We start from the raw sequence: 13,875 nt of genomic DNA, 5'->3' as shown, positions 1-13,875 counted from the left end.
CCTTTCTACCTCCTGATCAAAAATTGTTGGTGTATCTTTACAGCTAAGGTACATTTTTCAGGTAGAGTAATTTGTCCAGATATTCTATGGCACATAAAAGATTGCTTCAGAGCCTCGTGTAGAGATGTTAATGGATAGTTATAGGGCCTCTGGAACGGAAGGCTCACAAAGTATAAATTTCGGAGCTATCTCTAGTGTTCTCTCACTGTGACTCAGCTCAGTTTCAACATTGCATGATGTCTTCATAGGGTGATGGCATATTTAAAATTTTTTAACTTAAATGTTTACTTTGATTATGTGGATGTTAAAATCAACCCTTAAGTGAAGAATTGAACCTTATTCTTGCAGTGGGTATGGACATAAAGTCTGTCAAGTTCAGGTCCATCCTTCACTTGGCTATGCTGATAGGCCTTTTTTTTTTTTTTTTGGTAAAGAGATATGAAATGCAGAAGTACCTGGGTGGCTCAGCGGTTGAGCATCTGCCTTCGGCTCAGGTCGTGACCCTGGGGTCTTGGGATTGAGTCCCACGGGCTCCCTGGGGGGACCTGCTTCTCCCTCTGCCTGTGTCTCTGCCTCTCTGTGTGTCTTTCAATGAATAAATAAATAAAATCATTAAAAAAAGAAATATGAAATGCATATTTACTGGGTGCAGTTGTATATTGTCCTCTTGGAACTTTTGGTTAGATAGTGATTTTCATATTATCTCTGTCGTGCCTAGGGTTTACATTCCTGATTTCTCTCCTTGCAAAAGCTTTGAGAATCCTGGATTCCCATGGAAAGACTCTTGGTAGGCTTGGCATCTGCTTACTTGAGTTTGAGGCTGGCTCTGACCCTTGTTTTTTCTATGAACTTGGGAAAAATTAGTTAGAAACATCCCCCTCAGAGCACTGTTACGATGATCACAAGGTACAGAGTAAGTTATAGTTATGCTTGTGAAGTTTAAGGTGAATGCAAATTTTAATTCAATTGTCTCGTATGCCATTGCCTTTGGTTCCCTCAGGAACTGTGGGCACGTTGGAGGGCTGTTTCTGCCCATTGAAGCCACTACAACAAAAATATCACACTCTGCATGCCTTGTAGACAACAGCGATTTATTTCTCACTGTTCTGGAGGCTGGACGTTCAAGATAAGGCACCAGCAGATTCAACGTCCTGGTGCAGAGTTGACTGCTCCTGTTGTAATTGCACATGGTGGTGGAAAGGTCAAGGAAGCTCTCCGGGGGGTGGGGATGTCTCATTATAAGGGCAGTAACCCCATCAGGAGGGCTCCACCCTCATGACCTCCCAAGGGTACCCCACCTCCTAACGCAGTGTCGGGCATTAGGATTCAGGAAGAATTTTGAGGGACACAGATCATTTAGTACAAACCAAGGGGCTAATTTAGAAACAGATATAGCATTGAAAGATGATTGCTGTGCTTTCTAATGATGGAAAAGGACACAGTAACACTTCCTGCCCCAAATACATGCATTACCCTTTGAGTGCGTGTGTAGAAAATGAGGAAGATGGTATTTTATTTGAGAAAGAACATTTGGTGGTAGAAGCTGATGATGAGTGAATTGCTGCTTCTTCAGCAGGGCTGTGGTCAGGATGTTGTATGGCATAAAGCTGGACTTTGCAGCCTTGTCTGGATCTCTTTCACAGTGTCTGAATTTTCCCACTTGGATTTTTTTCTCAGGGTCTTATGATCATTAATGGGTAAGAGAGGGATATTGACTGAGGTGCGATGCAAATAGCAGGTGTTTCGATTGTTCCCCCTTCTGTTGGCAGGCATGCCAACACGTGTTCACAGTTTCAGCCTGGAGTTTGAGGGAATGAACAATAAGTACTTGGCAAGAGTGTAGTGTAGTGTAATAATTAATACACACTTATAACAAAACAAAAGCTGCTACTTACCTATTGTGTGTTATGTGCCCGGGATGCTTATATTTCGTTGACATATGTATCTTCTTTGATCCTTATAGCAGCCCATAAGCAAAAATGTTAGCACTGTTATCCCAATGAGGAGAAATTATAAGATAAATTGGGTAAATGACTCAAAGTCATAGCCAGTTTCGGCAGAGCCCGCTATGGCGCACAGGTCACCCTCATGCCATGACTTTGCCTTTCCCTCTACACCATTATGGCCTGGTTTCCTTCTGTGATAACTCTGTTCCTTGAGGTCTGGGCAAGGAATTGTTGCATCATGCCTTTGCAGAACACAAGGGATGTGCAAACCACCAGAGTCTCGAACCTTTCACAAAGGGTAAGTATTGGATGTGTTCTAGGCAGTACTCACCGGCCTGCTGGCTCTCCAGGTGGCCCACAGACTGGGTGGACAGCAATCTGGGCCATGCCTCTCCTCTGTTGCTGACTTCCTGAACCTGTGATGCCCCAGGAAGGTTCAGGAACTCTGCTGGGTGTGGATATAACTTATGGAAGCCTTTGGAGATCTGTGATTTGGGAGATACTCCAGGAAGTTAATGTGTTTCTCAAGGTTTGGGGGTCTAAGCACTCGGAGATTGTTGGCTTCCAACGTCTGAAATTTCTTTCTCCAAAGATGGGTCCGGTGCATTCCTTCCTTGTTCACAGAGTGGTCCCAACTCTGTTCAGGGCCCCATCACTATTGTATTCAGAGGGCTGTCGCAGCTTCTCACCTGGGTGTGTCTGCCCAACAACCCCTTTTGTTTCCACTGAAGCCCCTATACTATTTTCAGATTCATTTTACACAGGGATTTCCTGTTTATTGAGTGTGCACCCTGGTTCTCTGGGCTGCTGCTCGGCGTCGTTGTCATTTTGCAGCGTCCAGAGCTGGTGATGAGGGCGCTGCCTTTGCCTGCTTCCTTCCTCCTGGGGCAGGCTCCTCAGCTGGTGCCTCTCCATCTGAAAAATCCCTCCTCCTCTTCTCCTCCTGCCTGTGTAAACCTGTTGTGTAATTCAGAGCCCATCACTCTTGTTCTGCCTGTGAATTGTCCTCTGACTCTTCTGCTCCTCACTGGTCTCTTCCTTATTGGACCCTCCCTGAATTCTGTGCTTCACAATCCCTTCTTTTTGCCCACGGAAGTTTCTGGGTGGATTATCAAACTTCAGGGCCCCGTATTCTTTAATTCCCCCTTCTCCCCCATGCCCAGCAAAATTGAGGCACGTGGTAGGCGTGAAGTTACCCCTCGTGGACAGATTTCTTGCCCCCATTTCAACATGGTGCTTAAAATGAAGAGAAATGTGGAAATAACACATGTATACAGAAAAGTGCCGTGATTTTACACTTATCTGATCATCCCCTGCTGTGCTAACTAACATGTGCATGTATGTGTGTTTTTCCCCCATTCTTTTGTCTTGCCAGCAATCAAAGAGAAGTACACAGACTGGACGGAGTTCCTCATTCGTGATTTGACTGGCTCCCGGACAGCACCTGCCAACCTTCTAGAAGGTGTATGTATTGTTGTTATTCAGCTATTCTGTGTCTGAAGCCTCACGGTTACATGAGCACCTTTGCCTATATCCTTCAGCAGGTACATGTGTACATGTGGATATCTCTCTCCAGAGAGCCTAACTTCTTGTTCCTCCCTGAATTGTTTAGGTTAATGAGTCTCATGGCACTGAAGCATCTTCACCTGTGGTACAATCAATAACGTGGAAAAATTGGTTCTGTGTGAACATGTTTGTAAATAATCACTATATTAGGGTATCTTTCCCACTATCCTGTGTGTGTAAGCCTCTGTCCTAGATTAGTGACTGTAAATAAAATCCCGGAGGATAGCTGTTTTGTAGAGGTGACCACAAAGCCTGGGTGTGCTCTACTGTAGTCTTGGAGCATGATGATAAATGGTCTCATTAACAATTCCATTCTGGATGTGTAACCTGACGATAACACACGTGCGTTAACGTAATAATTGAATTAGCTTCCCTTGTGAAAACACGAGGGGACCTGGTCAATCGTATTTCAGTGTGGTTGAAGTATTTTTAAGGTTTTGAAGAGAACATCATTTAATATGCAATCTTAATGTTCATTTGACAATAATTTTATGATAAAGCATTTAATATTTACTGTATATTGTACAACAGAAGGAACACGGTACTGTCATAAATGATTATCGAGTTACCAAATCTGCTTGAGGAACGCCCCCCATCAAAAGGGGGAATCATCATTATTCTCTTAACATTAACTGTGCATTTCCCTCCTCTTATAAATGACATTGACTTTTGGAGCACTGCTGTCTAATATACCATTATCCGGTTTTGTTCTGTGAAGATTTTTTCCTGGTGTATTTGTGTATCTTAATGGCTCCTAATTTGTTTGGTTAACAGATCAAAATGATGATTCTTCACCCCTTGTATTACTCTGTTCATTCTTTTTTTTTTAAACATATTTGCCTACAAGGCTGACTGAACAAATACCCTTTTCAAGTGCTAATATATGCTGAGAAGGTTGCTTATATGGGGCAGTAGTTATATATATATGTGTGTGTGTGTATATATGTATATATTCTCTAAAACAATAATCAAGTTAAGTGTAGAAATAACTTTACATAATTGTCTGATGTATCTGATCGTTAATGTGTATTGGACATGTCATGTATGCATATTCATGCTTTGCTCACATAAAGTATGAGAGCATCTTAATCATTAGCGTGGTAGCCATTGTAAGATGAATGAATGTCTGTTGAGTCCCGGGGTAAGTCTATACCCCACCGTCTATGGGCAAATAGACATTTAGCTACCACATATTTTCTAGCTGGAGCCCAATTTGGTGTGACTCTTCTTAAAAGCATGCTTATTTCTAACAAATGCAGTTTTATCTGGGAAGGGTGATTTGTTTGTTGAGAACTGAGCACAAACTGTTATGTTCTGTTTACTTATGATTCTTGTTGGTGGACAGAGGGCTGGGGGGAATGAACGTGTGTGTGGAAGGAGCGGGACGAGGATGGGGGTGGAGGGAGACACCAGACTGTTTGCCAGTAGCTTGGATGATGGTGTGAAAAAAATATTATCTTCAACTGTCATCTGTTTCCATGAGAACCTTAAAATAAAGTTTAAAATAAGGAGTTTTGCTTCTGTTTAAACAGCCTCTGCGAGGGAAAGGCCCTATAGACCTCATTACAGTTGATTCCTTAATAGAACTTCAGGATTCTCAGAGCCCTTTTCAGTACTGGATAGTTAGTGTGATTGAAAATGTTGGAGGAAGATTACGCCTTCGCTATGTGGGATTGGAGGACACTGAATCCTATGACCAGTGGTTGTTTTACTTGGATTACAGACTTCGACCAGTTGGTTGGTGTCAAGAGAATAAATACAGAATGGATCCACCTTCAGGTAAGGGCCAAAGCTTTTGATGCTGCGAAGTATTTTGGAAAAAGATGTGGTATTTTCCAGGATGTGTCTCTGGAGAGTGGTATGTGTACGTGAATATGAAGCATTTTAACCTCAGAATACTCTATGGAAACTAGAACTCAAGACCTCAGTTAATAGTGTCGTAAAAGGAGAAAACCATGGAAGCTGTGGTGATGCTGATCTCTCTCCTCTGGAATCACTGATTCACAAATGAAAGACACAATGAGCTGGGGCTTGGTCATATTCTCCCCCCCCCACTTTTTTTTTTTTAGGAATTTTGACAGTCTTGGAAGGAGGTTCCAAAATATGTCTGTCCATATATCCTCTATGGTCCATCCACTCATTCATCCATCCCCATTCATCTATATCCCTCCCTCCATCTGTCCAACCACCCATCCATCCACCTATGCATCTACTCCATCCGTCTAGCCTCCCACCTATTTTTCCATCCATCCATCCACCTATCCATCCAACCAGCTATTCATCCATCCACCCATCCATCTATCCATGCATCTGAATATCCAACCAAATGCATATCATTATATAATCTGTCCTGATCTGGAACTAACAAAGAGAAAATCATCATACGTTTTTCCTGGCACGTCATGGATTTTAATTACCTTCAAGGGGACCGTCAAATGACTTTCCACAGACTTAACTGGATAAGACAGTGCATTATGCTTCCTGACATACCTCACTGGCCAAAAATCTCACCGTTCACAAACAAACCATTCTTGAATGTTTACTATGTGCCAGGTGATTTTCTATCTGCTATGCCTTTGTTTTGATTACAAAAAAGTGTTCCTTGTTTGGTGTGAATATTTCCTTTTCCAGCAGAGAAAATTGGAGACTAAGGTTAAGCTACTTGTCCAAGGTCATTGAGCTTGGAGAGGGGGATGTGCTGTAGTTCAAATTCCTAGGCCCCATGTTCGTTTCTTCCCATTCCCCCTGCTGCACCTACTGGCCTTACAAACCTTTTGATGGGTATCCTCAGAACAAAAAAAAAAAGTTGGATCCTTACAGAATTAAAGATGCCAAGGTAGAAATATTAATTTCTTCCAGAAGTTGCTGTTTCTCATTCTGATCTACTACACCAGGTATATTGGAAGCAAAGAGCCAAATCATTTGTTAAAATTGCCAGAGATTTTTTTTTCTTTCCTATTAGTTGCCAGTGCTAGTCTCAAGTACATGAAACTGAGGAGTTACATTTTTTTCCTTTTCTGTCACTCAGGGGCTTTAATTGAAAAAAAATTCTTGGTTCTGTATGTCATGTATTTGCATTTGTGTTGAGTTTGACAGGCATATAGACACGTAACATGGTATTTTATTAGTATTATTGTTGTCAACGTTTTGAGAAGCAGCCAGGAAATCCATTTATACCCTGAGTAATTTTGGACTATGATGACAAACAAAGGGCCTGTCAGTGTTGAGAAAAGATCTAAGCTCACATTTGCCTTGGGATTCATAACCTAGCAGGAGAAATTTACTTTGTGTGGGAAGTTGGGTGTATAAATCTTAGCTTAGTATCTTAATTGCTTTATAAATTTTAGGAGATCCCTGTATTTGCCAGTGTGAACATTTATAGCAAAGCGAAGGATTATTAGTGGCTTCTTAGGTTCTGTGCAATGTTCCTTTGCTGTGAAGTCATAGGACTCATACTCAAAAGCAAGAATGGAAAGTGTCACCATAGAAACTTGGGAAATATTTGCATAGGAGAGCTCTTTCTCTCTTTTTTAGATCATTTAATATCTTTATAAGATAAGAATAAATTGCATTTACTTGTCTTAGTAATTTTCTGGACACGAGTTGTCCATTTCATGGAAGAATTCATGGGTTTCCTTAAAGAATGTGGAGAAGGCATTCATCGTTAAGAGGTTATTTTCCCAATATTTAAATTGTTGACAAGAGAAGCTTTGTAAGGGCAGAGGAAAATAAAAGACAAAAGGACACTCCAGCTGTGGCCTTTAGTTCTTTGGATGCAGCAGTTACAAGATGAAAACTGGATTCTCTTGGCTCATTTAGCAGAGCAACATGCAGGGTGATGATTATTACCCATGTTTTTATTATTTTTTTTAAGTTTTTATTTAAATTCTGGTTAGTGAACATACAGTGTTATGTAAGTGGACAATACAGTGAGTCGCTGCTTTTGTACATATCCTAGGGTTCATCATGACAGGTGCACTCTCCCCTCCCCATACTTGTTTCTCCATCCTCTCACCACCCCTCTTGTAGACAGCAGTGGGTTCTCTAGAATTAAGACTGTTTTGTTTTGCCTCTCTCTCTTTTTCCTTTGCTCATTTGTTTTGTTTCTTAAATTCCACCTATGAGTGAAGTCATACAATACTGTCTTTTTCTGACTGATTTTATTACACTTAGCATAATACTCTCTAGTCATTAGAGAGTCATTCAAGTCATTGCAAATGGCAAGCTTTCATTCTTTCTGATGGCTGAGTAACATTCCATCATATATATATATATATATATATATATATATATATATATATATATTCCATTCATTAGTCAGTGGACACACAGGCTGCTTTCATAATTTGCCTATTATTTACAATAATAAAATAATAATAATAATAGTTTGGGTTTGTGTGAATTAATTTCAAGACCAGCGTAACCTAGAAGTTACATGGTAGTACTCATTCCTCTTTTCCTTTGCTGAAATATAGGTGGGAATGAAACTTCAGACTTGCATAAAAAGATGAGCTCTTATTCTTACTCCCCAAAACCCTGAACTAAATGTGAAGTGTTAAGTGTGAGAGGGAGATTTGGAGGTGTGGGAGCAGCGGTGAGAGGATAGATGTTTAGGGTGCACCATGAGAGAAAGCCGTGTGACCCCCTCCCCCATGCCCGCTTGGCTGTGCGGCCCCACTGACTGCCACCATTGCTAAAATGAACCATAGTTCTTTTTCAGTTCTACTGAATCTTCCTACTCTGTAAAGGGCATGATATTTTTCAACTGTTCAGTACCGATAAAGGTAGAAATGGGAAATAAGAAGTGCAGTTAGTTTTCAAAAACCCTAGGAGAGGGGGCTGCTTTTATGCCATCCTCCAGAGAGGACTTACAGTCACTGTGCCTTTCCATTTCTGGCACATATTGGAGAAAATAGGTTGGGGCTTCCCACCCAGGGCTGTCCAGGGTGCATGTAGGTGTTGGTGGAATCCAGCTTCAGTGAAGAATGGGTGAGGGAACAGGAAGTGGTGAAATGTGAGGTGATCAAGTCCTGAGTGTTTCAGGCTTCATCAAGAAGTGTACAATACAGCAAGTCAGCACTTCTGTACATCACCCGGGACTCATCACAGCAAGTGGCCTCCTTCATCCCCATTACCTCTTTCCCTGTCCCCCTCATCTCTCCTTTGGTGATCATTTTTGGTCACCTTTGGTGACCATTTTCTTTGTTTTTGTTTTTTGGTTTTTATTTTGTTTTTGTTTTTGCTTGAGGAAAAAAATGTGGTGCAAGAACATTGCAGAAGGGGTTCTGTTTCCAGTTAGTTTCGCTCTGTACAAGTAGAATGAAGTCATCGGGGCAGAGTTTTAACTGACATTATTTCAGGCATCATTCCAAACCCCTTCGTTTTACAGTAATGAGTCTGAAGCCTAGAGAGGTTAAAAGACTTGGTGGTTCAAGGTCACACCACTGGAGCAGAGCTGCAGCTGGAACTCTGGTGCCCAAACTCCCAGGCCAAATCTCCTTCTCCTCTGTTACACTAACGTTGGGAGGCTTAAAAAAAGTGTGTGTGTGTGTGGAGAAGACGAAGGGTCATTTTTTCCCCCCATGAATTAAATCAACTTTATAAGCTGGGCCTGGAGTTGTCCCTTTCCTTCAGTATTGAGTGGAGGACAAACTGCCCCCATGTAGTGATTTTCTGGCATGTGGGCCTCCTTTGTGTTCCACTGGGTTGCTAAGCATGTCCCGTTGTTGGGGTCTGTTTTTCCAGATGTGGCATGGCCAACCCCCTCCCACCTTGCTTTGTTTAGAACCAAGGGGATTTTTGTAGCCACTTGAACTGAACATCGGTGTCCGCTTCCCCTCTCTCTCCTAGTGCCTGGAGCAGTGCCTGGCACATAGTAGTTGCTCGGCGAATATATGTCTAATGAATTGACTGAATAGAAAGTTGGGTGTATCTAAAGGGGGGGGGAATCAGCCACATCCTTCCAGGAGCCCAATAATTGATGGGGCTTTGGAAGCCAATCTGGAAGGGAGGGCCTGGTGTGAAGACACCCCCAAAATGGCCAGGGCTGTGCTGTCCTCTTTGACCCTGATATATGAGGGGAGTTTTTGAAGACAGGTCAGATCAAGTGGAGATGCTCTGTTATTTAGCACCCAGCATAGCTCTGGGATCTACTCAATGCACAAGAATATGGTCTGTGGACTTCACGGTAATTTTTGTTCCCTAGAAGGGGATGTTTACCCTCAAGCTTGAGGAAGCTAGCAGAGTAGGAACCAACATAGGTCCAAGTTAGCTTCTCCTTGCACTCTTGTTCCTCGCTGCAGAGCCCCGGGCAGTCCCTTTGCTTTCCTCCTCTGGAAAATGGGGAGTGATTGTGAATTTGCTGTGCTGCTGAGCCTTGCCCCAAATGATGGGCGTTTTTTGAGTATTCAATCTGTAGTCAGAGTTTTATGGTCATATTTGCTTTTCTAAGAAATTTAAGTAGGTTGTTGAGGTCAGGAGGTTTTATATTTTTTATTTTTTATTTTATTTTTTTATTTTATTTATTTTATTTTATTTAAGATTTTATTTATTCATGAGAGACACACAGAAAGAGGCAGAGACACAGAGGGCAAAGCAGGCTCCATGTGGGGAGCCCAATGCGGGACTTGATCCTAGGACCCCAGGATCACACCCTGAGCCAAAGGCAGACGCTCAACCACTGAGCTCCCCAGGTGCCCCGAGGTCAAGAGGTTTTTAGAGACCCCACCTGCTTTCATGTTTCTGGATACTCAGAAATCAAGGTAGAGTCCTCCATGTTTTTGCAGAGACTGAAAACACGTAACTTTGTGAGGTCTTTCTCATGTGTATCTATCGATGTTTTCCTGTATTTTTTTTTTTTTGCCTTCACAATCTTTATGTCAACCATTTCTTTTTCTTTTTCTTTCTATTTTAGACAGTTTGTGGAGTCAGGAGGTTTCTGAGCTGTTTCTTAGTTGAGAACAGTCCAAAGACACTTTCTATAACCGTTAACTCAGGTGACCATGATGAAATGCTATTGCAGAGGGTGGAGTGGTTTCGGACAACACAGATTATTTTCTCACAGTTCTGGAGGATGGGCATCCCAGATTAGGACCTTGGCAGGGTTGAGTTCTGGGGAGAGCCCACTTCCTGATTTGTGAGTGGCCTTTTATGTGCACACAGGAGAGAGAGAGAGAGAGAGAGAGAGAGAGAGAGAGAGAGAGAGCTCTGGGGTCTCTTTCATAAGGGCACTAATCTCATCCTGGAGACCCCACCCTCATGATCTCCTCTAACCTTGATACCTCCCAAAGACCACATCTCCAGACAGCATCCCATTGAGGGTGAGAGATTCAACATAAGACTTGTGGGGAGACACAAACATTCAGTTTATAGCCTTCCCAGCATCTCTTAACAACTGAAGACCAGTCTTTGCTTGCTGGTAAAAGAAGGAAGGAGTGGTGGTTGCAGGGTTGCAACGAAGGTGATCACCCCTCCAGGCCTTCATTGAGTCTGAGGCTTGAGCTGATGGTCTCACACTCCACTCTTGCTTTCCACAGCTCTTGCCTTGCAAGAGTCCACCAAACGCTTGCCCAGAGGGGAATTGCCTGATTTTCATGTAGGCTTCTAGTTAAAGATGGATCAGGCCAGATTTTAATTGCTTATTACTTCCCCACAAACAGAAATCGACATGATACACTCTATTAAATCACCTGCAACACAATCATTTTAAGAAAATAGTTTATGTTCTTTTAATGGTGCTACTTATTGTCCATAAACTTGCTGGTGTAACCAAGCGCCTCGCTGTCTAATGAAACACACACATAGAATATTGTTCTCTGCTTATTGAAACCATTAGGTGTTTAGCTTTTGCAGGTGGTTGAGCATACTGCAAAAAATGCAGTTGATTTTCACCTTTTAAGAGAAGTGTGCCTTGCCATGGGGTTACATTCCATATTAGGGCTTTGTAGCCTCAGAAAGAAGACAAAGGGTCTTAAGAGTGTAGGACAGAGACTCAAATCCTGTGGAACCTCAGTTTCTCAGTCGATTCAGGCTGCTGCAGGGAATATATAGCATAGAGCGAGCGACTTAGAAATAGCAGCATTCATTTCTCACATAGTTGTGAAGGCTGGAAATCCGAGATCCAGGCAACTACAGGTGTCTGCTGAGGGCCTGGCCTGCTTCCTGGGTCATAGACAACTGCCTTCTTGCAGTGTCTTCACGTGCTGGGAGGGGTGAGGGGGCTCTCTGGGGTTTCCTTGGTAAGGGCACTAATCCCATTCATGAGGGCTCCCCCCGCCTTATGACCACCCAACGGCCCTGTCTCCTGAGCATCACTTCAGGGGTTAGGATTTCAATGTAAGATTTTGGGGAGACAGCAACATTCAGCCCATAGCACCAGACTTTTGGTTTTGGTAGGAGAAAGACAATATCAAGAGGACCAGGAGCTCGGCTTTCTGGGGCAACACAGTGGGTCCCATCTTGCTCTGCCAGGTGTGTGGACACGGTTGTCAGGAAGGGCTGCTTGCGTCCCTATAGGGAGGTCAGGGTCACCTGACTCAGTTGTAAGTGTCCAGCTTGAACTCTGGCCAGGTGGGCTTTGGCTCTGTCTGGCATCGTTTTCTTGAGCCGCTCTTCTCTTACCCTCCTCTTTTACCTTCTGCCACCCCCAGACTGTGGGACTCCAGACACCAACACAGTGGACCCTCTACTGCCTATTCCCACTCTTCCTGTGTCATCGTTGGCAATCATTATCCTTTCTCATGCCTTGCTTCTCCTTTTACCACCATGCCAAGGCTGAACTCTCTGTTGGCCAGGTTCCAGATCCCTGGGGAAGTGGATTTATTCTCACCTACTTGGGAACCCTGGGTTCTTGTGTGTTGTTTCCATGCTAAGCCCCCTCCTGACCTGTGTCATGGGCATGCTTAGGGCTCTGGAGCCATCTGAGCTGCTTCCTCTCCACTGAGATGTTGGTGCAGTGGCCCTGGGCTGAACCATCTTCTCGTCCTCACAGGACAATTTAGAAGGCTGTGAACTGGCCCCTCTTGCTCCTTTGTGGGACCCTGTGACAAGCAGTTTCTCCCTCTGCTCCCCTTGCCCAGCTGTGGGTGATGCAGGTACCATTCATCTGTTTTCTGCACAGGAGATAACAGAGGCCTCACTGTTATATGTCAGAAGCTCCTAAGAGGAATCCCGTTCTATTCTTGTTCTGATATAGAGATGCCAAATTAGGTGAGGAAGAAAATTCTCCCGAGGTAGAAGAGTATGAATAAAATGCTAAAAAAGGATTATAGACAGTATCTACAGTAGAGCCTGTCTTGTCATTAATGACCCTTTATGTGACTTTGTGTAACTGACTGTGAGTGACAGTGGGCTGTGCATTGAACACCTGACTCCTTCTGGTGGCATCTCTGTCCTGTGATAATTATGGGAGCCTGAAAAGGCTCAATAAACTGCTCGAAACACAGCTTTAGGCTCAAGGTGAGTTCAAAAGCTGTGGGCATCGAAATATATGGCTGTGCGCTGAAAAGCAGACATGCAAGAAATTAAAAATATGGCCCCAAAGGTTTAACGTTGCCTTTTAACTGTGCTTAAATTCATATTCATGTCCTGACGGTCTGTCTGAAGTAGCCTGGGTTGATATAGGGAAGGTATAAACATATCTCCTTCAACTGAGTGCTTCTGCAAATCCTATTTTGATAAGGTCTTAAATCCGTTGAGATCAGATCATAAAATCCCCCTGCAGTCTCAGCAATCGGTGAAAACAGTGCTCAACAAATTTTTTCTCTCTATTTTGCATTCAGCCAGAGTAACCTCCCTTCGTAAATCCCTCTGCCCAACCCCCCATCTCTACACCCCCACTACCGCCTGGGGGAAAATATGGGCAACATGTGGTGTGTTAGCAACATTTCAAGTGTAAATATTAAACTTGGTTGGTAAATTTTAATTTACCTTTTAATAATTTTCTGGCTTACATGGGCTATTTTTAGCATATGAGAGCTTAGAGATTTAGTGAAAAATATGCTGTAATAACTGAAAATGCCAGACAAGAGTCATTTCAAGTTTAGAAATTTATCCGATAATAAGTTCTTCATCAGTGGATATTACTTCCCAGGTGATGCATGGAATTTGGGGCAGCGGATGACTGGAGATGGTGCTAATGTGATTTGTGCCAATAAATTACATATGAAATGCCCACAGAATGCATGCAAATGTTCCCTGAAGGGGCCCTGTGAAGTTTATTCTTCATTTCTGATAGCTGAGTCTCAGGTTGCTCTTAATCATCGGAAAATCCCATCAGCAGGTGGCCTTTTATGGGGCAGGGTGTGAATTCTCACGGTTGCTGAGTGCACGGAGTGACTCCGAAAACTTGGAAGATAAAATTCAA

The 13,875-nt window shown here is 43.0% G+C and overlaps 1 protein-coding gene across 3 annotated transcripts in view; it reads left to right on the top strand.

The window, feature by feature from the left end:
• Positions 1–13,875, top strand: part of SFMBT2 (Scm like with four mbt domains 2) — a 215,887-nt gene that overhangs the window by 101,259 nt on the left and 100,753 nt on the right. For all 3 annotated transcript variants that reach the window (XM_055332786.1, XM_055332787.1, XM_055332788.1), the window contains exons 5-6: positions 3,322–3,410; positions 5,045–5,291. In XM_055332786.1, the coding sequence (XP_055188761.1) occupies positions 3,322–3,410; positions 5,045–5,291 (336 nt within the window). The remainder of the gene's footprint in view (positions 1–3,321; positions 3,411–5,044; positions 5,292–13,875) is intronic.

Source organism: Nyctereutes procyonoides, unplaced genomic scaffold (genome assembly GCF_905146905.1).
Source record: "Nyctereutes procyonoides isolate TBG_1078 unplaced genomic scaffold, NYPRO_anot_genome, whole genome shotgun sequence".
In the NCBI taxonomy this organism is placed as follows: Eukaryota; Metazoa; Chordata; class Mammalia; order Carnivora; family Canidae; genus Nyctereutes; species Nyctereutes procyonoides.
This window is presented reverse-complemented; position numbering and strand designations above follow the sequence as displayed.